This window comes from Anopheles ziemanni, chromosome 2, assembly GCF_943734765.1.
Source record: "Anopheles ziemanni chromosome 2, idAnoZiCoDA_A2_x.2, whole genome shotgun sequence".
NCBI lineage: Eukaryota > Metazoa > Arthropoda > Insecta > Diptera > Culicidae > Anopheles > Anopheles ziemanni.
The window spans coordinates 32,067,163-32,091,017 of NC_080705.1; the positions used below are offsets into that span (position 1 = coordinate 32,067,163).

At 45.1% G+C, this 23,855-nt stretch overlaps 1 protein-coding gene across 1 annotated transcript in view; it reads left to right on the forward strand.

Moving 5' to 3' along the window:
• Positions 1-23,855, forward strand: part of LOC131281910 (uncharacterized) — a 49,819-nt gene continuing 25,964 nt past the window's right edge. The window contains exon 1 of the mRNA XM_058311273.1: positions 1-712. Coding sequence (XP_058167256.1) covers positions 1-712 — 712 coding nt within the window. The remainder of the gene's footprint in view (positions 713-23,855) is intronic.

Sequence of the window (23,855 nt, forward strand, 5' to 3'; positions counted from 1 at the left end):
ATGCTGTTCGAGGCCGTCCAGAGCGGCGACCTCGACCGGGTGCGCCAGCTGCTGGACGGCGGAGCGGACGTGAACGCGCGCGACGACAAGTTCTTCAACACGGCGCTCCACCGGGCGGTGTTCGCTCGCCAGCACCGGCTTCCCCTCATCGAGCTGCTGGTGGCCCGCGGTGCCGACTGCGATGCGCTCAACAAGAAGCGCCAGACGGCGGCCGAACTCGCCCTCGCCAACGGGCTCGAGGAGGTGGCCAAGCAGCTGGTGCGCTGCGAAACCGAACCGCTCGACGACCACCGGGCGTACTATCGGCTGATCCGGCGCGGCAACCTGCAGCTGTTCGAGTACCTGATCTCGCTCAAGCGGCTCCGGTACGAGGACGAGATCCTGATCATTGCCCGCGCGTACGGCGAGCTGCGGCTGAAGAACGTGCCGCTCGACGAGCCGATGGAGTCGTATCTGACCGAGATCCTGATCAACCACGACTACTGGCTGCGCAACGACGGTGCGACGCGGGCGGACGTCCGGCGGGAGAATGTGCGTCGCCTGCGGGCTATCGTCGAGAACGTGCAGGAGCTGTGCCGGGCCTACACCGGCCACAATCTGATGGACGTCGACAGCCTGTTCCTGCTGCGACTGTCCTACATCCTCGAGAATCTGTTCTTCGTGCGAAACCACTACAAACAGTTGCCCCTGCATCACATGGAATTCTGTATCGGTGAGTTAAACGTTTCCTAAATCTTCAAAACTTTAAATGATCTGGAAAAAATGGCTACCATGCTCATACTTTGTTGTACAGCCGTGCGTTAGAAACTCGACATAACAGTCCCGAGTTCAATTTCAGCTAATCCTACCACGAAAATGAGCTGGTTTTATTTATGTCATTTTAAAAAGCTACCCCTCGAAAGCTTTTCGTTAATTTTAAATTTTTCACAATTCTCTGTAAATAAGATACGAAAGTTTGAGAGATTGTTAAAAAATCGAATGCAAATATTTTACGTACCCAATGCCTGAATATGAACAATATTACTTCAATCAAGGCAGCATAAAGTTGGCTTTCCAAATCGCATAGTTTAAAATGTATTTTTCTACAATGATTGCTCTTGTGTGAAACACTAAATGTAAAATACTGAAAAAAAACGTGAGAAATAACTCGTAGAAGTATTGTCTCTTCTCACTTAAAAATGTTTTTTTTACTAATTTTTATGTTGATACAGATATAAAGGGATAGATTAAAAGATGCTTTAAAAGAAAACACCGTGACGCTTGTGACATGTAAACCTCCATGATATCTGAACTACTTTTTCCAATTCTTTCCATAGTCGTTTTGGGTATGTGAAAAATCTGGTCTTGCTCTATGGTATTTCTTAAGAAATATATCCATTAATAAAATGCTTAAATTAAATGTCAAAGCAAAAGAAATCAAACGTCGTTTATCGAAAACCTATTAAATTTTCTTTTCCGTCACTCATGTATGCTAAAATGTAAAAATGTCCCAGGCTTCCAAAACTGCGTGTACATGTGAAAACTACCATGTTCTTGAATAATTCATACGCCACGGATCGATTAATTGAAAATTCTAGAACTGTTCAACCCCACCCTCGGCCGAGCTGCCTCAGCCCCCGCGGACTGCGGGGAAATGAAACTAATTTTTTCCCCCTACGCACTGCGCAAAGTCATTCGAAGCGCGAGCACCGCGAGGAATTAGAGTTTTAGAGTAGTATCGGCCGTTATATTGCCCTCTTTCGTCCCGTGGTTTGGGCTCTTATTTAAACAACTTTCGCTGCCTCGAACGCCAAGAAAGGGTGGGAAGCACAGAATCGTCATCATCGCTAGCGCCATCGTCATCATCATCATTATCCATCAAAAGTTATGGCAGTTACAGACCTCCACAATCTCGCACTCACCTTTTCTTTCGGCACGCGATCGACGGCTTTTCTTGCGTTCGTTTCTTACCCGGGAGAAGAATGCTTCCTGCCAAGCTTCAATTGGGGTTATGTATTTCTTCTCGGAATGTGTATGGCATATCTTGAATCTCTCTTATCCTAGGAGGCTTATTTAAAAACCGAATGGGGGAAATTCTAAAAATTATTGTTCCATATCTATTTTTGAGCAATTGTTCAAAAGCGACCCCATGCCAATGGAACTATAATTTTTTTCCCTTTTTAATCAACAAAGTTGTTTCAAATGGGGACTTTTGAATACCAACTTGTTTGATAATTTTAAAGAAACTTAATGATTTTAATTTTAATTTTACCTGTGGTCTATTGCTCAAGAACCATATGCACGGTTTAAAATATCTAACAAGATGGTTACTCACGTTCGGCTGCCTGCCAGTATGCAGTTCGTTTGTTTTACTTCTAAGACACTTGCCTTTCCTTTCGAGCATTTTTCGTTTCGTTTATCACCCTCAGAAGCCCGGTGCTGTGCATCACACTGCGTTAAACAACCTCCGCGAGATTTTTAAAAAATCCTTCCATCCCGTCGTGGGACGCGAAACTGACTCGCGCTCACTCGCGCCATCTCACTCATACACCCGAGAGCAGTCCCCTGGCATCCTCGGTCCCGGATGCGAACAAGGAACTATTCTATTTCCCAGCAGCCGGGGGCTGGGCCTTTGCGCGTCCCGGTTCCGTTTACAAAGGCGAGGCTGGTGGCAAGCTCCTTTTTTTCTCCCCCCTTCCTTTCCTTCCACCGACGTGGAGGAACAAGTGCAAAGGGTTTATTTTATACGGCACGTGTACTGCTATCGGAAACTAGTTTCCTTTACTTACCTCTTTCTAATGTGGAAAGCCTCAATTGATGGAAATTTCTGATTAAATACAAGCTAATTCGTGCATTCGTTTGTCGTACATGATTAGTAAACCGAACACGCTTCACGCTTAGTTTTTAAGTTATTTATGTTTATGTATCACAGTTAAATCTACAATTTAACTTGTTTTAGTTCGTTTGTTTCATTCAATTTCTTTTCCAAACTTGGCTTACACAGAGCATCTAAACCCATTCCTAGATACCCCAAATGATACCATTTTAAAAATGTCCGTACCGGAATGAGTCAGGCGGTGTATAAAAATACCATTGATCACAGAACCCGGGGTGGGACGTCCCGACACTACAACACTCCATCGTTCCCGTCCCAAACAAACGAACGGAGCGAGTTAGTATTTTCTGCGGTCCCTTCAGTCGTCGTACGGTGCATATGCAATTGCATTACACATTCCAACTACCCCTCCGACGAATCCATTTCCCTGCGGACAAATGCAGAAGACGACGACCTCTCCCAATGGGTGAAGTAACGTCGGACGTTATCTTGGCGAATGTATCGAACGGTGAAAGATAATCTTGTTCAGGTAGATTGTTTTTCCAACTTAACTAGATTAAAATTCGTTTCGCCAAATAAATCAATGGTACGGTGACGTTACGGCACGCCTCAGTGTAACATTATTTTTGGGCAATTACTTCAATTGAAATCCAACCCGATACGGAGGGTCGCCGATTGACGAATGATAATTAACATAAACAGCTGACGAAATGGAACGTATTTTTCGTAATCATGAATATGAAACAGCAATCCATTCACGGGTGAAAAAAAGAACTCCGATGAAAACCTGCACCCCTAGAGTATGTAATTGACTCTCCCCAAGCATGCATACGTTTAACAGGAAAAAAAAAATGAAACATACACAAACAGATCGCTAAAAAATACTCGCACGTGTGCCCTTTTTTCGCAACAAAATAAAAAACAACACGAATCATTCATTGATGACAGTGTGGCAAAAAGATAAAATAAAAATATGCACCCAGCGTCGGGACGAATCCGACCCCGCCCCGTGCTCCGAGCAACAATTTTGCTTGCCGGCTTGCGGATGGTCAGTTTTGTTTGGAACCGATGCCCACGATGGGACACGATGATGGCCCCCTTTCCCTCCGGCAGTAACTTTTTCACCCTCCCAATCTCCGCCTCACATCTCGCACTCTGTCGGCCGCACAGCACACACAAATCATTCAACTTTTCCCGAACCGAAACAGCTGTTCCGGGTGCCGGCAGGTTGGACCCCGTTCTTCCCCCGTGCGATCCGGACCTAACGGAAGGTTAGGGATGGGAAAGGGTTGAAAAACATGAACCAAACAAAAAAAATTGAAACCTGAAATCATTGGAAGGTTCATCGTCCTTTAGTGTGGAACCCTTCCCACGGCCCGCTAAAGGACCGTGTTTTCCCTCGGCTTTCCGACCGCACCCCGGCTGCCACGGGAGTTTCCGGGACAGTAATCAGATTACCGATTTTTCCGGCCCGAAAAATGGTCAAAACATAATCTGTTGCAACGAATGGCGGGTTCGGGCGTGGGGAGGGGGAGCACAAATTTGGGGTTGATTTGGTGGTTAACCCCGTTAACCGTGAGACATCCTTCGCCGAATCGCATCCCAACCTCGGACGGATGGCCACCCGGCGTGGCGTGGTCGTTCACTCCTTCCATGAACGGACAGCTGTCCGGCGCAAAACGGCGAAAAATCCCTGGGAAATAGGGGGAACCCCTTTTTGGCTCGTCCTTTTTTCGGCAGGTTCCCCGCAATCCCTTAGGTTGCTCCTCCCCCGAGCCCTGTCCAGCATCGGTTGTTGTTGTTGTTGTTGATGGTAGCAGGCATAAAGATGAAAGAAAGCGTAACGGGATTTTGGGGAAGGTTGGACAGTTGGTTCATCCTGGCCGGCTCAATCTGGCACCACGAGTGCCGAAAGGAACCCCTTTCCGTCAGCTTCGAACTGAAAAAGGGATCATGGGCGGTTTCGTCGCTGTCAGTTTGGGTAGCGGGGAGGGGATTTAATTGACTCGCTTCCCGGTCGGCTAAATGACCAGCGCAGGAAACGTTTTCGGGGATTGCTTACTAATTGGTGCATGACGCATGTGATGCGATGTAGTGCCGAAATGAGGTGTGAAGCACACTTCAAGTGCTGAGGGGAGCGGTTGCTCTTAATAAAGTGATTATGTGTTTCTGGGTGAGAAGGTGAATTTCACCTCAATTATCGGTCCTTTATGATGTTGACTATCGTAAGGTTTTCATCTTACTTTTAACGCACGAGCATCGGGCATTTGTATTATATACATTTAGTTTGTAACGCACGATGCCTTTAATCAAGCTAAATTTAAAATATTGTCGTAAATTAAATATTAAACACTTATATGAGAAACGATCAATGTTAATATCAATTGACAATATTATTCCCTATAGAGTTGATGCAAAAAACCTCTTATTTGAAACATAAACCTTAACCGATTTAGTAGGTTGAATAAGTATGATCGGTAATTTAAAAAAAACTCCGTTATACACAGAGGCAGATTAAGCATACTAGAGGCCCCAAACACCTTTAATTTGAAGCCTCTGAAACATACACAATACAACATTTTGAAAAAGAAAAAAAATCAAATTTTAAGCATCATTTCTATTTTTTAAATGTGCTACTACTTTCGCTAATCCATATACATTGAGTGTAATGTTTGTTCATTGTACTCAAGTTATTCTGAAATATTATACTTCGCAGTATTATGAAACTAATCACTCAAATATACGTTAGTGAATCAGTCTTTTCATTTTAACCCCAACAAAACAAAGAGAAGGCGATGTTTGGTAACCTTTTCTTCATTACAACTCAATTCTGAAAGTTCATTTGCATCATTCTCATCTTTTCATATTCTTTTTTTATTTTCATTCGGAAGATAATCCAAAAACTCGTCACGCTTTTGATAAGACAAGCATTTGTTTGGTAAAATAATTCCAACACTAAAATTTGAAAAAAATATGGACAAAAATTACGGGTCCCCCAACAGCTCGGGTCCCAAGCAGCTGCTTAGTTTGCTTAGCCTTTGATCCGCATCTGGTTATACATTTTAATCTTTTTTTGAAAATCAAAAGAGTTGTATAAACCTTTCCGAAATATTGCAACATATTTGATTTTCTTTTGGATTTGAAGCAATCAATAGATTTGTATAATTATTTCCAAATCTCACCCTCCATAAGGAAAATATAAAAATGATACTTTGTTGTGTTCTGCTATCAAGAAATTGAGGCACGAAACAATGGATTCACATCTGCGCTTTACTTTTGCCTTATCTTATAACGACTCTGGCAAAGATTACGGTACATTTTTGCTTTCTTTTTTCGCTTTCCTACCTACCCCTTGTGTAGGTCATCAGCATCCGTGCGCGCCTGAGACGGTGTGTGTGTGTATCAACATCTCCCTACGCGTACCATAATTCACACTCTTCCAACCCCTTTCTCCCACCGGCCACCGAAGGCCAGTAGGTGTGGGAAAAATAATATCAGTAAGAAAAAACCTACAGATATATTCACAAACCAACCGTTCGAATAAAACAAAAGCAAAAATCAACCTCACAAGATAGAGAGGCCCGGAGTACGGGAGTAAAAGTGCATCAGACAGTTGCATCTCGACTGGACGCGTATGCGTATGTGCAATGAATGAAAAATAAAATAAACAAAAGCGGAGCACGAGAAGACAACACAACCGGGTAGCCAAAAAGAAAAGGAAGAGAAAATCGCATACGCGCAAATCGACTCTAAATGCATCCGCCAACAAAACGGCTTCGCGAGCTACGACGACAACAACAACAACACACAGACAGAGGACCATCGGCGGATCGGCGTGGCTGGATGCAGACGCAGAAATGACGGCCACGTCTTAAACCGCCGCAACACATGACTTTTTTTCCACCACTCTACGTCGCGGCCATCGTAATCCGTAAGCAAATTTGCGAACCGAACGACATAAAAAGTGCATTGCTGCAATTGCACTGTTTGCTGAAGCTATGAAAGTGGAAAAGAGATGGAATCAAAGATAGAGAGAGAAAGAGAAAATTGTGTGTACGGTAAAGTGCAATATTTTTATAAGTTTTTTCTTATTTTGTTTCTCGTTTCAATTCGCAGCTGCTCTATCATTTTGCCGTCAGTAAACTCTTCTCTTTGCGATCTTCTCTCTTTCACTCTGTCTTACTTTTTTTTTACCACACACACACACGCTGGGTCGCTAGTTGAGATTGGTCATGAGGAAAAAAAAGTAATTTAACTCCAAGGAAGGCAGTTCACGGGCCGAAGCGTCAAGCGAGCAATGTAACGAATGGAAAACAATAAAATAAAACAAACCCGGGAGAGATGCACCGAAGAGGAGGAAACAAAACGAAACCCACACACAAACGCACACAAAACCATCCTGCGGTAACGCATCCAACGTGTTCAACGTGCATCTTGCTCGAATGCGGCTGCAAAACTGCAACCGAATGTGGCTGTTCGAGCAAGCAATTGGATGCATTCTGTGACCCAAGAGATGCAGTTGCACTTTGGTTGCCTTTTGCTTGGTCATCGCAGGGCGCACGAAAGGGGTTGGGGGATGGGGAGCAAATGTAGCAAAAATCATATATAAAAATAGTCACCGGCGCATGTAGTTCAAGCAAAGGCAAGCCTAGAAAGGCAAAATTATAAGCAGAAAAAAAACACGTGTCTTAGAGGTGACTTATGTTTCTTTGTTCCCGTTTCAGATTTAAGGAAGATGTTTGCTATGAGCTGTTGCTTCGTTTTTTATTTCTTACAGCTTTTCAAGGCAGTTAAATCTACAAACTATTTGCTATTGTTTTGCAAATAACAAAAGTGTAAATTTAGTTTTTTTTTTTAAACTAACCTTTTGCTAACTAAATTTGAACCATTTTAATAAAAAACGAATGAACCTTTTCCTGGACAAGGGATGGTAAACGAGACACAAAACTATTCTCCATTCGGCATCACTTGCACCAGAGCGGGCTGGCGTGTGTTAGATAAAATAAATAAAAAAAAGACAGGAAAACTTACCTCACCACGGCGTGAAATGCACACTATTCGCGCCATGTAGAGCGAAAGCCGGAGCCGACTGCAGAAAGATAGATAAACAAATGGGTAGCCGCCGTGCAGTATTATATTCTCGCCCGTTGGAAGATCTTCAAAGGTGCCCAGCTTGGAGCAGCTAGAAGGGAAAGACATGGGGCGGAAAAATGGGACCAGTCAAAGGATTGGTGTTGTAGAATCAACGCTGTTGATGAATAAAAAGTAGGTAAAAGTCGTGGAAAATCTACCTCCATACAGCTCTATGGTGGTGGTTGCATTTGGACGCTGAAGCAAAACTGAATATGTTACTCACACATTGCATAAAGGGAAAAAATCTTTCACACCCAAATCAAACACGGCTAGGATTATGCCGGTGCTATTTAAAAGTACTGGAGAGAAAGAAGTGAAAGCAAACTGGTTTGCTCGCGAAAAACTAGAAATCAGGGTGCAAGAATTAAAAATAAACATGCGCCATCATTGTTTCCAATGCATCGCACTGACTGCAGCAATTGGTGCATTGCGCATTCTTTATCTGGGCGATTTAAGTCCCGCTGGAAGACAGCGTTAATCAGCAGTAACCATGATATGCCTTGCTTACGGTTTAATATAGAATATCGGTAAGCCCCTTTAAAACCACAACAGGTCAGTGGGTCTATTCTAACTTAGTCGTTTTTGGAACTTATGAGTCAAAATAGGTGTGATTATAGTTTGCTAATTTTCCGTTATTGTCTTAGGGCTACCAAGGCGCTTCTGACGTCTTCTTGGCGGACGCTGGTGTTTATTCCCGCTTTTTATGAGATGCTCATTTTTCAGTTGTGTTTATTTTCTCCCATCCATTGCATTATTTTTGCAGCACTCCCTGCTGGTATGCAGCACATTCGCAACGAGCGCAATTGGCTCGGTACGTGTCTAACGTTAGCCGTTGCAATTTATAACGATTTGATTTTCCGGAAAACTGTTCCTCCACAATGTAACAGTTGAGACAGGAGGAAAAAAGAACAAATCTCCCACTGCATATCGGAGAAGAAATGTTCATTTCGAATGGGGGTTTTTCTTAATTTGAATAATCATGATTACTTTTGGAAAAAATGGGTCTTTTTAAAGTAAGATAAAGGATTGAAGATTTAGCATAAGCTGAATGTGGAGAAAAGTTGCTGGTCCAATTCCGTTTCACGACTTTTCTTGCGACTCCGTTTACGCCATTTTTCCACCTCCTTCCTCAATTTATAATTTTTCAATTTCCACCTCAATTGCTTCACACATACGACGCCAAAAATCCTCCTGAGCATCTTCCTCTCGAGCACGGCTATAAGGGTCTCGTCAGATCTGGACAGAGTTCATGTCTCGGAGGCGTATGTGAGCACATGTCCGGTATAGTCTCAGCTTCAATTGTCTTGTAATATGATCCGTTAGCTGCCAGCGCCCAAGCGCGAATTTCTTCTTCAATATTGTTGTCGTCGGTACTGACCTTCGACCCAAGATAGGTGGAGTTCGAGTTTATTCATTGCTTACACAATCCTTCGGTATGCTTATGAAACATAGGAGAGTCTTCTACCAATAATATCAATATCATCATTTCACATTAAAAATACTTAACATTACTTACATCAGAAATTACAAATGAGTGAATTGAATATGCCTAGATATTCAACCGTAAAGTAAATTGCCCATTAAGTTTTAATTTATAAACGACAGTTTTCATAAGATCGAAATTGAACATTTCAACGGTGAAGCATTTCAATATGCTACAATTTAATTTTGTAATACGATACAATCGCTTTGGGCAAGCCGAGAGAAGAAAATTAAATTCATTCCGCAGTCGTTCAGCGCTATATCTCCAATTAGCAAACGGATCAAGCCATCATCATCGCCATGGCGGGACATACCTCCGGGACATAATTAACGACTTCGATCGATGGGTCGTTCAAATCCCGCTTCCCGCCACCGGGCAATGTTTACTCAACACATCTCGTGGCAGGCATTCGGACGCTTTTCCCGGGATCTGTGTTGTTTAATGAGATGTCCGACCGAAGAGCTGAAGAAAAAGCTCTCGGTGGGTTGTGTTTTACAATACACTAATTTGCACCAATACTTGCCCGGCAAAACTCGGCCTATCGAGCCCAAGCTTAATCCTGTCTAAATCCGTATGCCCGCATAAGCCCACATCTTCCCTACCCCCAGTGTCTTTTGAAGGTGGAATTTTCTTCGAGTTCCTCTCCCACTGATCGATATCCAATTTGGGACATAAAATGCAACCTAATCCTTCGGTTCAAATTTTAATGCCTTCGGCCCCGAGGTCCTTTCCGTTTACTTTTGCTCACCCCCCTCCCCCGTTCGCTTTGCCGACCAAGTCATCCGATTATTTTCTTACGCTAAGAATATGCGCGTCTTCGAAGCCTATCTCGCCTAAGAAATCTGGAAATGGAGATGAAAAGACAAAATTTAAAAAAAAAATTCCCCCCCCACACACACACACACTCACCCCCTCCGAACGTGTTTGAACGTCCGCATGCATTATGCACAAAACCCATCGCCCGGCCAGTGCGCACACGTGCCAGCTACACGGCCCACATACACACCGGCACAAATACACCATCAACTTTCGATAATCTCGACCCGGGTACGACCCGGGTGCGAGGCGTAGCGAATTGCACTGAAATATGCACGCGTTTCGAAATCGTCACCAACCAAAGCCCCCATCCTTGGGATGTAAGTGTGCGTTGTGCGTCTTTGCGCCGGTGTGTACGTGTGCCTCGTATGTGGCTAGTTTGTGCCAAAGATTTCCTTAAGAAAACCTACCCACCCTCCGTGCGAGAGAGCGTCTTAGCTTGCCTGTCCTGTCTCCTCCACCCCCCCCCCCCCCCCCCCACCGCCGTTTCCCGTTCCATGTGTGGGTGCGTGTATGTGTGTATATGACATGTGCTTATGTGCTCCGGTGGGAGTCGATCCGAAAAAGGGAAGCCCCCGGGAGCCAAGAAAACGATTGTGTCCAAGAAAGCAGGACCTCCACATTTCTTATCGCTCGGTAGTGTTTTATATTTGCATAAGACAACCGAACCCAGGCCTTCCCTACCCCCCGTTCCCTATTGCCGTTTCACAAACAATTCGGAACCATTTTCCATTGCTCCCTTTGCAAAGAGGATAGAGGAAGGGAGTAGTGTGAGTTCCGCTGGTGAAGGTGGTTGAGCAAAGAAAACGCCATTCTTCTCACACCCCGGTGCACCTTTGCCTCCGGCACACATACAAAACTACACCTACAGCCAGGCCCCACACACGGACACACACGTGTTGCGGTGGCATCTTAATAAAGGATCTCGAGTCCTTTTTCTCATTATTCGTCCGTTGCGTCCCCAAGCGCTTCGTTGTACATTATTAGCACACGTTCCGTTCGTTCGTTCGTTCGTTCGTTCGTTCGTTCGTAGCGTAACAGTTCCTTCCAAGTTTTGACCCTCCACCGCTAGCACTACCTCCATCTTCCTTGCGAAGACGAGCTTCATTATCCCTCAACCTCAAGGATTATGGCCGACCAGAGGAGGGACGGAAGCGGGAAAAGGGAAACGGGGATCGTCTCTGGTGCGAGATTTTCCTCGTGGTTTTGTGGAGGCCACTCGGAAACAATTTCGACTTTCGAATCTCGACCCCGGGTCGAACCTGCCTTTTGTAGGTGTATGTGTTTGTGTGCTACTCGGTGTATGTGTGTGTGGGTAGGTGGGTGGACTGTACGTGTGTCAGCCCGGCCGTTACCACCCACTCTTGCCGTATGTGAAATGCATGCATTAAAGATAAGACGTGTACACACACATAAAATGTCTAAGAAAATGTTAAGACACAACCCCTCCGCTCTCTGCCTTTCTGTTCGTGCTCCTCAGACACATGAATATGTGGATAAATATGTATTCCAGCACACTTACGCGCACACACACATACAGCATACTGGCGCGCTCTTCGTGGCTGCTGGACAGCCGCCCGGGAAACATTCTGCACCTTTGTTTCCTTGACCATGGAGCATGACGGGTGTGTGGGTGGAGTGCTTTTGTGCTTTTGTCGAAAATATACCCTACATCCTTCTCTTTCTCCCCTCGCCTTAAGCAAAGTGGATTCAATGTTTAACCTTAAAGTTTGCAATTTCGGAGAATCGAAGTTTAAAAAATTATACAAAAAAACTTTAATGTGTTCTTTTTTATTTTTTTATAATAAATTAGTTTACGAGAAAAACTTCAATTAGTTTTCTTATGTGTCACTTAAAATTTAAAATTCAACAACTTGAAAACTAAAATGGCCAAATAGCAACGCTAGTAAGCCCACTGTGTGCCAGGTTTGGATTGGTATGTACCGGTCAGAAAGGGCACTCAGTCCGAGGAGGGGGAGAGGGAGAAGTCCTTCGCAAAATTTCCCGAACCCTTTCGAGATGGGGGAAGAAAGCAACGCACCCTCCCAAAGGGGTGCTTATCTCGGTGTATCACACTCCGAGGAGGTGGAATGTTCCATGTGCTCCCCTTTCCCGGGCAGCCACGCTCAGAGTGGACCTTACGCAACCCGCCATATCCACCCACCGGTTGAACCATCCAAGGAACAATAAAGATTTTGGAAATCCTTGCGCAAGGAGAGAATTGTGCGAAGAAAGTAGCTGGGCGGCACAGGGAAAGATTTTCATCCGGTGGAAAGTGGAGGAAAAAAGAAAAGAGAAAAGCAGTTGATGATGAGTAGAAAGGGACGCAAGAAATCGTTTCGCGCAGCACATATGGATGGGGTGTTGGATGTGCAACGTCTTAAACAACCGTCCCACCGTAACGCTGGGGTTGTGCTACCCATTTGAAGTCTTTCTCAAGACCTGCGCCAACCCGGTGGACTCCCCCCGAGGGGGTTGTTGCCATGGAAAATCTGCTATAATGAGAAAATAAGGGGTGGCAGTGGGTGGCTTGGGAAGGTTTTTCTGCCCTGAGAGGGGAAAGCAACGACCCAGCGAAGGCGACTCGGCTCGGCCACCCGAGTGGGAGTGGGACCGGCTCTGGCTTCCTGCTCGGTCCAGCAAAACCATCCATCGTCCCAGCCCAGCCACCCTCGAACGAAACCACCCGGCAATCGAAATCTCCCCCTCTCGAGGGTGGTTGGAGCAGAGGATTCGATTTGAAATTCAAAACCGCTCACAAACATTACCTTCATCATGGCAGGTTTCCGATACCTGCTGTTGCTTTCCATACCGTCGGCCATCCATCGGCCGTCGAGAGTCCGACCGACGGACGAGAGAGGGGAGGGTAGGAGTTTCCGAAGCAGGACAACCGGAAGGGTATATTATGTGCAGTGAAAAGGGTTCTCAAGGAACACCAGTTTGTTGTCTCGGAGCATGTTCGTAAGACGCTCGGCCCCGCTTTCTAAGACGTTCCACCCAAGACGCCGCTTGGATCCGTCCCACCAGCCTCGGTCCGGGGTGGGCCTCCCAGGGCCTGTTTTTCCACCTCGTTTGGCTTTCTCGAACGTCCGTCGCAGGCCGGCGGTCCCTTTTCACCCGCTCCGAGTGAACCGAACCGTGTCCCGGACCCGGTCTCCGATGGCGTCAGCAAAACAAAGCACTATTTCCTTGGTCGTGTATGGGAGGGATAAAGGGGGGTGGCCAGGGTGTTGCCAAGAAAACCCATTCCAGCACGACACGATGGAGGCGCATGGTGGCTGTTGTTGTTGCTGCTACTGCCTGGTCTCGCCGGAGCTCGGAGAAGAAATTGTGCGAACGCAAGGAAAAACGCAATGTGCAGTGGCAGCAGAAGTGTTTTTAATGGCCGCAAGCTCGGAAAGCCGGCGTCATCGGAGGGCACCGTTATGTTGGAGCCCATTTTCTGCCCAGTTCCGGAGACCGCCCTCGAGGAAGCGGCAAGGAAGCGGCAACGCTTTCATTTCCCTCGTGAGTGAGTTCCCTCTACAACCGGTGAGTGCCCGTATATTGCTGGCTGGCGGTAGCTTGATGTCCATCGGATCGACATCTCGAGCCGCCGAGGCAATGACGCACGATGAACCGGCGAGCCTTGATGTGCATGTACTTATACGAACTGGGAATAATAATTATGCTCCATCCTTCCCGCTTTGCAAAGTGGGGATTTCCTGCCACCCACCGAAACGCACGCACACAGAAGCCTACCGGTGTGTGGAAATGGCAGAACTCGATAACTGAGCACGCACACTTCACTAGCGTCGAGAGGAGGAGGGAATTTAGGAAAATGGAGGAATTTATGTAAAGGGGGCGCCATAATAGTTCATTTAAAGATTTCTGGGGGAAGAGGTTTTAGATATAATTGATATTACAGACCTAACATTCAACTCTTCACCGCAATCAGAGTCAAATAATTTAGTAAAAGGAATTTAGTTTTAAAGGAAATTATTAGGAGAAAGGTAACGGAATGTTTTTGTGTTTAAATTGCATACATTCGGGCGCATTAAATATAAGCATAGCACAAGTGTAAATTATTGTCTTTCCTAAATTTGTATTCCTCAGAATAAAAAGTGATCAATTAAAAATTGTCAACTGTTTACATTCATCTTGTGGTAACCTCCCAAAATATGTATGAATTTTTAGCAACATTAAATATTTTCCAATTGTAAATTATGCCCTTTTTTCTGCTATTGCCACTAGCCACTCCTGATAACATATGCAACGATTAGCTGCAGTCCCACAAATCTTCTGCTAAGCCTTTCCAACAGAATGTTACCGTTACAAACTCCGTCCACCCTTCCTTCACGGTCACCGTGCTTCTGGCAGGCCTAAGGCCCTAGGTTAGTAGTTATGTTTGATTTACAACGTTACTTACAGACGTTCTGTCCGGTTTCAATCCAAACCGTTGGAGGGCGGTGTGTCCCAGGAACACCTCCCTCCGTCGGCCAAGAAGGCCGCTTTCGCTTGCCCTCTTGCACACCACAACAATGTTGCAAACGCATGCTAAAGCTTGCCGTCTTTGCTCTGCTTTGCGAGCTGTACGGACAAATTTCCTTCCCAACCGCACGCTGAAAAAATAAAGGATGGTAAAGCACACCACCACCACCACCACCAACGTTATGCATCATAAAAGGTTGGCCGCCTTTTCGGAACGTCAATGACAAACCCCCCCCCCCCCCCCGATACGCTACGGCGACGGTCGGGTTGAGGCAGAAAAGGTCCTGAGCGCCTCGGAACACTCGGAAGGGTTTTGGGATGAGCCCTCGGTGGATAATAAAACGCACATCGAGTTTGATTTAATGCCATAAAGGGAGGGATGGAATAAGGGGGGGAGGGGGGAGGTCAACCGGGGTCGGGTGGACGAGCTGCGTACATGTATCTTCGTTTTGCCCTTTTATGACCCCTCGGGCCAGGAACGGGGAACGGGAAAATCACCATTGCAATCGTCCATCTTCGACCCGCCCCAAGGAGGAGGTGCGGGAGTTTTGTTTTGTCGATTTTAACTTCTTTGACCTCGCGAATGGTGGACAGGTAGGGAGTGGAAGAGGCCAAGGAAAGATAAATGATAAACTTTGTAACTTATGTAAACTGTTACCCTTTTTTATGTGTATTATTAAAAGAGAGGGACCCATTTTTTTCGTTACCCTGAGACACCTTAACAACATCTTTTATTATCTAAACAAGTGCGTCTCCGAACGATAGAAACTGCTTGATAATTGAAATACAAAAACTGGTTTAAAGTGACTTGTATAACTTCAAAATTTTTGTCTTTTATATTTACTAAAAATTGTTTGTATTTTACATACCAAAAATGATAAAATTATCGTTTTGAACATTTGCAGTTCCAAGATTTATTCATTCAGAATAATTTATTATAACCGGCACAAATTTTTATAGTTATGAAATAAGTTAAGAAATTAAGTGGTTCATTCATTTATTCAATAAAATGTACCAATGTTTGTATGAAATTGCAGGATTTTAGTTACAAAAAAATTGGTTCATTTTGTAGTGAACGTTTCTCTATCAACATTGAGTAAAACACAATTTGAGATATTTGATTAAAACTATCCCTTTAAATGTTTAACACCAATAGCTTTAATTCTAAAATTTACCAAGTCTTCCATTTAAATTGTTCACTATATTGTAATGCCGCCGCTGTTTTTGCTTTCCTTTAAGGGTTAAGGATGAAATGAACAATGAACCAGTGCAAACATTGTTACAGGCTAACAACACACCGTATCTTCACCGAAGTAAACAATCTTGAGTATCGTAAAACACAACACCACATGGAACCGATGGATCGTTCTCATGTACTTTTGTTTGCCTGAGGTTATAAGACTCTGCTTTATCACCCGGAGCTGGTTACCGTATCTCGTCATCGATAGGCCGAAGCGACGCCATCGCGGTCTTCCAGCCCACCGCCCTCCTCTCCTCGCACCCAAACTCATTAGTCATCCTTAGGAGGTTAAGTTAACACACCCCAAGTGGACGTTCGACCGGTTCGTTACATCGGCTCGGGATAGTCTCGTGACGATTGCTGTGCTGTGCCTTCTTCGAAGGGATATTGCGAACGCTGAGAAAAGCGGCTCGTCCCGGCGTCGACTTCGGAACACGTTTGGACACCTTGCAGCCCGTACAGCCCGTCTCACAGGTGAGCGACACGGTCTGGGTCGACGCTCCAAGTTCAATCTCCCAACTGTTGGACCGTTGCCGTCCCTGGGAAATCTCTTTCCCGGCCACACCACGCAACTTGCCCCACCGTCTGGTGGTCTGGTGAACGCGCCCACCGAACGTCAGCCGGCACTAGATCGACCTCGACCTCGGAACGCTCGGGCCCCGACAAGGTGCTTCTCCGGGGTTCCATTTTCCACGTGCCAGATAGCGAAACTGTGCCATCCGACACACGCGGTCGCTTTCCCGCGACACCGCCGCCTCCAACAGCCTCCCTCAATGAATGGCCCGCGATGCTCCGAAGGGAGCATCATTGGCAAATAATACCGGGACCGACCCGAGGAGCAATCCGTCCCATTGGGCACCAACGCTATCGTCGTCGTCGTCGTCGACGACGTTATGCGAAGATGTTCTCGGGCGTCTACCTCCTTGCCACCGTTTTGGTCGACCGTGGAACCCATAATGTATGTGTGTTTGTGAGTGTTTTTGTGTGTTTGCGTGCTGCTTTAATGAAGTGCTGAAACGATAATCCAATCCCCCGGAACGGCCGATTTCGGTTTCAGCATCCCCCGGAGCGCTCCTGCCACGCTCCAGTAAGGGAGGGAAATTCTTGGCAATTCATCAAATCGCAGTGAAAGTGATCCGTAGCGATCCAACCGAATTTGCGCCGCACAAGATGATGATACACCCGTTCTTCGCCGACGACCGCCATTAAGCTTTCCTTGCTCTCGGTGGGAAGAACGGGCGATCAAAATTAAACGATTTTCGGAAAGCGTCAGCCCCACGCCATTTTCGGTGAGCTGGTAATCGATACCGGGTGGCAAAGTTTTTAAATGTTGTTGGATGAACGGAAAAGTTTCCGCAAAGAAATGCCACATGCCTTAGCACATTTGTAAACAGCATGTAAATTTTCTTCAATAGACCATTTTTAAAAGCTACGTTTCCTTTTGTTTTAACACCAAAAATTAAACGAGTGTGTTCAATTTATTTCTCCACTCCAGTGGTAAGCAATTTGTTTGAAGGCACTCCAATTACACCCAACTAGCGTTTAGGTTTTCCGCTCGACCGAAGGGCTGATGCAGCTGTCCGGACGCGTTAGTTCGAACGCCAAGAGCCACCGGGAAATGTGTGGACTGTTCCTTTCCGACCACAGAGCGCTGTGTAAATATGATATCGATCGGCGCCACACGTCACAGATGGTCGCTCTCGAGGGTGGAAAATTGCATTTCTAACCTTGTGCATGTCCAAACTGTGCACATTCACTTCGGTGTTCGGTAATATAAACTCCACTCTCAAATGATATCCTTTTCAGACGAGACTGAGAAGTTCATTTTGTTGGATTGCAGTAATTTTTCTTGCTGTTTTAAAATGATTGTAATCGAAGTAAAAACCAACACATTTTCATTGAGGGGAAAATATAGGATTAAAAAATGGCGTCACCGTTTCTTGGTAGGGAAACTCACTGAGCCATGAACCACGTCCATTTCCACGATTTCCCGACACAAGGCGGAAAACGGTATGAGCAAGAAAAATCTGAACATTCGACCGAAGAGAAGCGGGAACGCAAAGGCAGTGGAAATTCTCACTCCGTAAGGATTCATTTCACCCGATCTCTCTTTCCTTCGTCCCTCCCAAAAAAGAACACAGACTAGGAGCTCGAAAAAATCTTGCCAACTCAGTATATTTTTAACCCGTGTGGAGCAACGATTTTTTTACCGTTCCAAACGGGGACGCCATACTGACTTCTTTACCGACGCTATGTTCGAGCACAATCGTGATTCACATTCTCCCGTTATGTGTGTATCCTTTTTGCATGTCCTACCCGGGTTTGCAAGAAAGAAAAAAAACCTTTCACAGGTAACGGTGAGGATGTTTTTTCTTCCCCGGTTCAACCATGGACAGCAAACTGCGGAAACCGTCCATCCTGCAGCCGGTTGGCGTAATGGTGGAGTTGCCCTTGTTTTCGCTCCTTCTTTCCTTCAGTCGGTTGGTGGTAGGATTTTTATATGCTTCCTTGCTGCACATACTGTCTGCCACACCGCAGACAGCGCTGGGGATGAGTTCCCGATGGCCTACTACCGCTCTGCTCACATTCGACCACCCATACAGGCTCGAGGCACATATCGTACCGTCCGGCACATACCAGCAATAAAGTGTGCTGAACTTCTTTGCCACCATCCTTGCGGAAGTCTTGCGACCTTTGCAAAAAATAAGTTGAAAGAACGGGAAGGAGTTAAAGAAGAAAATGTTACTTTGCAGTTTTATGTAGCATGGAAAAAAATACTCATCTTGCATTATTTTTTAAGTAAAGTTACATAAACAATATAAACATATTGCTAAAATTTGTGTATAAAAAAACGCTCGATACGACACTTACAACAATAGAAGTCGACCTGTAAAATTCAACATGGAGCAGGTTAAGTTACATGAGTTTCCTATGGGTGAGTTTCCACCCCTCCCACCCCTTAAGCTTCCCACTTAACACCATCTTGGTGTGGCTCTGTTGTTTCGTGCTTTTCTTTTCCTATTTCACGCCATTTTCTTTGCTTTTTCTTCGCACCACATCAACACATTACTTGTTAACACACACCGCAACCGTAGCTCACGCGCAAGGCGCTAACAATGTTGTACCAACGGCCGTTTGCTTTCTTTTCCCTTTTTTTATATTTTCCCATCCTACGGGGGGGCAAACTGGGGTGAGAGTGAAATGTGTATGTAGGAAAAAAACAACGAATCAAACGGTCCACACACGGTTCCACCCTTACGAAACCAACACAGACAGCAATACGAAACGGCTCGGCTCGGGTAAGGCTGATATAATTCCCTGATACACTACAACGACCGCAATATACTCTATTTTTTCTCTCCACCTTCTTTGTTGGCCACTATATCTTGGGTTTCATTTTTTTTCCTTTCCTTGCCTTTTCTCCCCCCCTTGGGTGGCGCGTCCACAGACGCGCGCGCACGTCCTTTCCATGTTCCTGCCCCGGGAGTGGTTCAAAGCCGAGCGAGGAGAAGACCTTTGGAGATCCTTCTGGTTTTTTTTTTATTTCCTCCCCGTCCAAGTCTCTTTGCCCATTTGCTGCTTTTACTGCTGCTCGAATGCGGTCGACTTTTGGTCGGAATGTACCGGTGTGGGTATTTCCCTTCTTTCTGCGCCAATTTTGTTATCCTTGTCTTGTCGGGAGGATTTTTTTGCGCTCCGTAACATACTGCTATCCTTTTTTTCGTTATCGATCCATTTTTTTTATTTTGTATTTGTGGTCCATTGGACGTTTTATAACAATTGCTGTCCCTTTATTTAAAAAAAAGAGACGTATATATAACATGTTATTTGTGGAAAGTTATTTTGAGAGGATAGCAGAACGTCCTTAAATTACACTCAATTAAAGTCTTAATTTTTTAAGCTTGTCATCCACTATTAAATTTATATTTTATACAAGTCTCCCATACCAGCGTTAAGAAAGACTAGGATTTATTCCTACATGTTACTTCTTCTTTTCAATTCGAATTAGAAAAAGCCAACAGCATTGTAATATGCTGCTGACACGTCAGTAAAACCAGAATTTCAAACTTTATATTTATAAATTCAAAGTCTTCCTAGTAGAGTTATGGAGGAAAAAGTAATCAACAGAATTCCACACTGCACATCGCAGGACTATTTCGCTAAACAAACGATACAAAAAACGCCCGAAATGCAGCAGAGCGCTGTGAAGCTGTCGGGAAATTTATAGAATATCGGAAAAAGCACTAACCCCCTATCGTACTGTCTTTCCCCCCTCCCCCACATCGCTTGGTTACTCAGTTTGGTGTTGCGCTTTTTCACGGCTCTACCCCCATCTCGGTTTCCTATTTCTCTTTTTTCCAAACATTTCCTTTTGGGAAAACCCAACCGGGATGAGATTTAATGAGAACAAACAGTCCGTATCCTTTCTACGTTATGCTGCTTACAATATCCTCCTTGGAGCGAAAGGGGATTCGGTTTGGTGTTCGGACGCATTTTTCAACAACCCCTTCTTTCCTCTGCTCTACACTCGCCGGTAAAAGGATCACCGGGCAAGGACCCGGGATGGGAGCTGGCGTCTCTTTTTTCCATGGAAATCGAATACCTTTTTTAAGCTCGCCATTGCTCCACAGCTGAACCACTGCACGGGGCGAGAGGAAAGGAGTGGAAATATCACATGGAGGAAAAAAGAACCATTGCGAAGCCAATACGCTCTCCATCTCATCCTTTCCCACAGCTTCCCTTCGTGGGAGTTCGTACCGCAAATCTCGCCAGAAATAAAATTCGAAATGAAGCACCTTTCTACCGAAATAAAAAATAAAACAAAGGACGAAGAAAGGACCAACGGGCCACTGCCAGACGGTTGCGGTTCAAAAAACCCTCCCCCTCCTCTTTCTAGGGGTGGGTGGGCAAAGTCAGCTCGGTACGCCATGCCACCGATGTTAGCTTCGGTGTGTATAATTTGAAAAATAACTGCTTATTTTTTACGTCAGCAAGCGCCATCGTCGTCGTCTTCGTTCTGTGGCGTCCCGTGGACACATCGACGATCCATGTGTTGTCCTGCATTGTTGGCGCGTTCCCTCGGCAGAAGAAAGAAAGAAAGACAAAAGTTTTCCCACCACCGAAATAATACAGAATGGCAACGAAGGCGGTTGAGTTAGAACGAAGGAGCGACTGAAGTTACGTGAAAATTTCCAGTTTTCCCTCAAGCCAGCTCAAGCACAACTCGAAACCGCTTTCATTCGGGAGGGAAAGTGTTTTCTCACCTTTTCCTCCCACCTCTTCTCTCCGCCCCCTCCTTTGCGAAAAAGTCACTTTGTCTTGGCTGTGAAGGGTTGATTCATATCATGCGCTCTGCGGGATCAAATGACAGCGATTCATGATAGCGAAAGTCAGGACAAGCGAAAAATGGGAAAATGTATGTTTATAAAAGAGAAATTACAGACACACGGGAGTTGGGCCGCGGGAAGACGTTGTTCGTTTACCCGTTGGAAGGATTTTATTTTCGCATGCATACCCGTCATGATTTATTGCAACTCTTGACACGTGCCTGTGCGTTCTCTCACCATTCCTAGGCTCTTGTGTTTGCAGTGGAGGTTTCTTTTTCGGTTACATTTTAATTGATCAACTTGTATCCTTCTTTTATCGCATGGTTGAGATAATCAGATGCTCTCTTTATTTTTATTCAAAGCTTTATGTAACCAGGTGTCGATGTCAAATCGAGCATCTTGAAAAGCGAAATGAAGAAAATTATTCCGAAAGGGTAATGGTTTTCTTTGACTTGAACGTTGGTTCATTTCGTCATAACTTAAAATAAGCTTGAATATTGTCTAAGTTAGACCATCTAATTGATCGTTTCTTGCTTAATTTATGTAATGAGTTCCCTCGTCGCTAAAACTGTAAACTTATTTGAATGTTTCCACATTTTGGTAACCTTCCCCCCATCCACCCCACCATCAACCATGAACTGTCTGCACGTCTGACTATTTAACTCGCTTTTTGAACCGTCTAGCCGCAAACAACCCCTAATTTCCATTCATCACGCCCAACATTATTCCTATTCATCACTTTCGAACCCGTCCGAAACTGCAGCGTTTTTGCACCGAGCCAAAACGCTGTGAAATCTCACCAGGTGCCATTAATCACAAGGTTGTTGGTTGTTTTTACTAAGATGTGCTGCGTCCGTTCAACGTTCGCAACTTTCGACCACAACCGGTTCTCATGATTGGTGGCCGGACTGCGCCAAAACTCATTAGATGAACCGAAGGCCCGAAGGACCACCGACGGGCGACAAAAAAAAGTCTAAGCATTGCGACGACTAATGCTGACCAGCAGTGCAACCCATCGTGCATCGTCATAAAAGGAGTCCCGAGTAAAACTTTTACTTCGACCAAGGTTGTGCTCAGGTTGGAGATAAAAAGTTGAACTCACCTCACTTAAACTGGACGAGTTGATTCGGTCATTTTCACATGCCATGGATTCGAATCCATATCCTTCGGTAGGATAAAATATATTCGAATTTAAATTGTTTGCCGAAGAATTCACTTAACTTGCCTGCTCTTGAGTGGAATATTGTGTACCTTTTTAACCTTTTCTTTGCTATTTGAAAAAAAAATTGTGACACTAAAAAGATGGCAAAAGTCTCATGTTAGCTGTCTGAGTAATATTAAACGACTTATTTTTGCTGTGTGAGAAGAGATAAAAAAAATTAAAATAAATAGTTAATAAAAATCTTTTCTCAGGATTAATGATAATGTTTTACATAATGATTTCAAGTAAAACTTTTCATTAAAAATGTATGTAATTCTATTTACTTAAAGCGACTCGGTTTCGTTTGAAAACTATACGGTGGAAAACGATAATCATTATTTTGGAACCCATATTTTTCTATACCAGTAAATTTATGTATTCTGTTCCATGAAGCGAAAATGCACAAAATGGTGCGTGGTTCGTCTTCATTTTCCCCATTTATTTATCGCAATACGGGCGCAAAAACCTCCGAGTCACGTTAGGTCAAAGGAAGGACGCCCACTTCTTTGTAATGTCTGGCTAGGAGAAGGAGTTTTTATATCATTTTCTTGCCTCAAGCCACCGCTTTCTTTCCCTCCCCAGCCATTTCCACCCGTTATCGAAACGCAGCGAGCCTTCCTGAGAAGTCCTGATGGTCCTTTTTTGGGAGAGGTTGGGAGAAGTCGGAGCGAAGGAATAGAACAAAAAAGAAACGGCCATTACGCTGTGGAATGGAAAAGCAACCCACCCGTTCCCCATTGGTCCATTCGATGGCTTCAGCATAATGGTGGAGGTGGTGGTGGCCATCAGTGGCGCAAGGGAAGCTTCCACAGGGGTTTTCCACCGAGGCAGGGCAACGGGCAGAGAGAAAACCCCTAACGAAGCACCACAAACAAAGCCCTTTGATGGATGGACACAGCAGTAGCAGAAGTAATACGGAAAAAGGCACCGAGTATTTCGAAAGGAAAAGAAAAACACCTCCTCGCTCCGGCACGACATGCGGGTGGAAAATGCGACGCGAACGAGGGGTGGCAAAAATGACCGAGAGCAGAAAAGGCGGGAAACAGCCAACTGGCAGGCGTGGAATGGCCAGGGTTGGGGCTTGTCAGTTGAGACATAAAATGCGACGGCGAGAGGGCCTGGAGCCTGGGATGAAAAACTGCGGGGAGGGTGGTTTGAAAAAAAAAAAATAATCGGAAGCTACAAAAGAGAGCTACGGGCTTTTTATGATTCGGAACAATTTCTGTTTCTGTCTTGCATTTTTTCTCCGATTTGTTTGGCTCGTCCCGAACCCGGACTTCCTTCCCCCCTGGCAGATCCTTCACTTTGGGCAGCGCTTTTTCCTCCTACAAAGGCGTTGCTGGTTTGCTTCTTGAGTGTTCAGTTTGCCA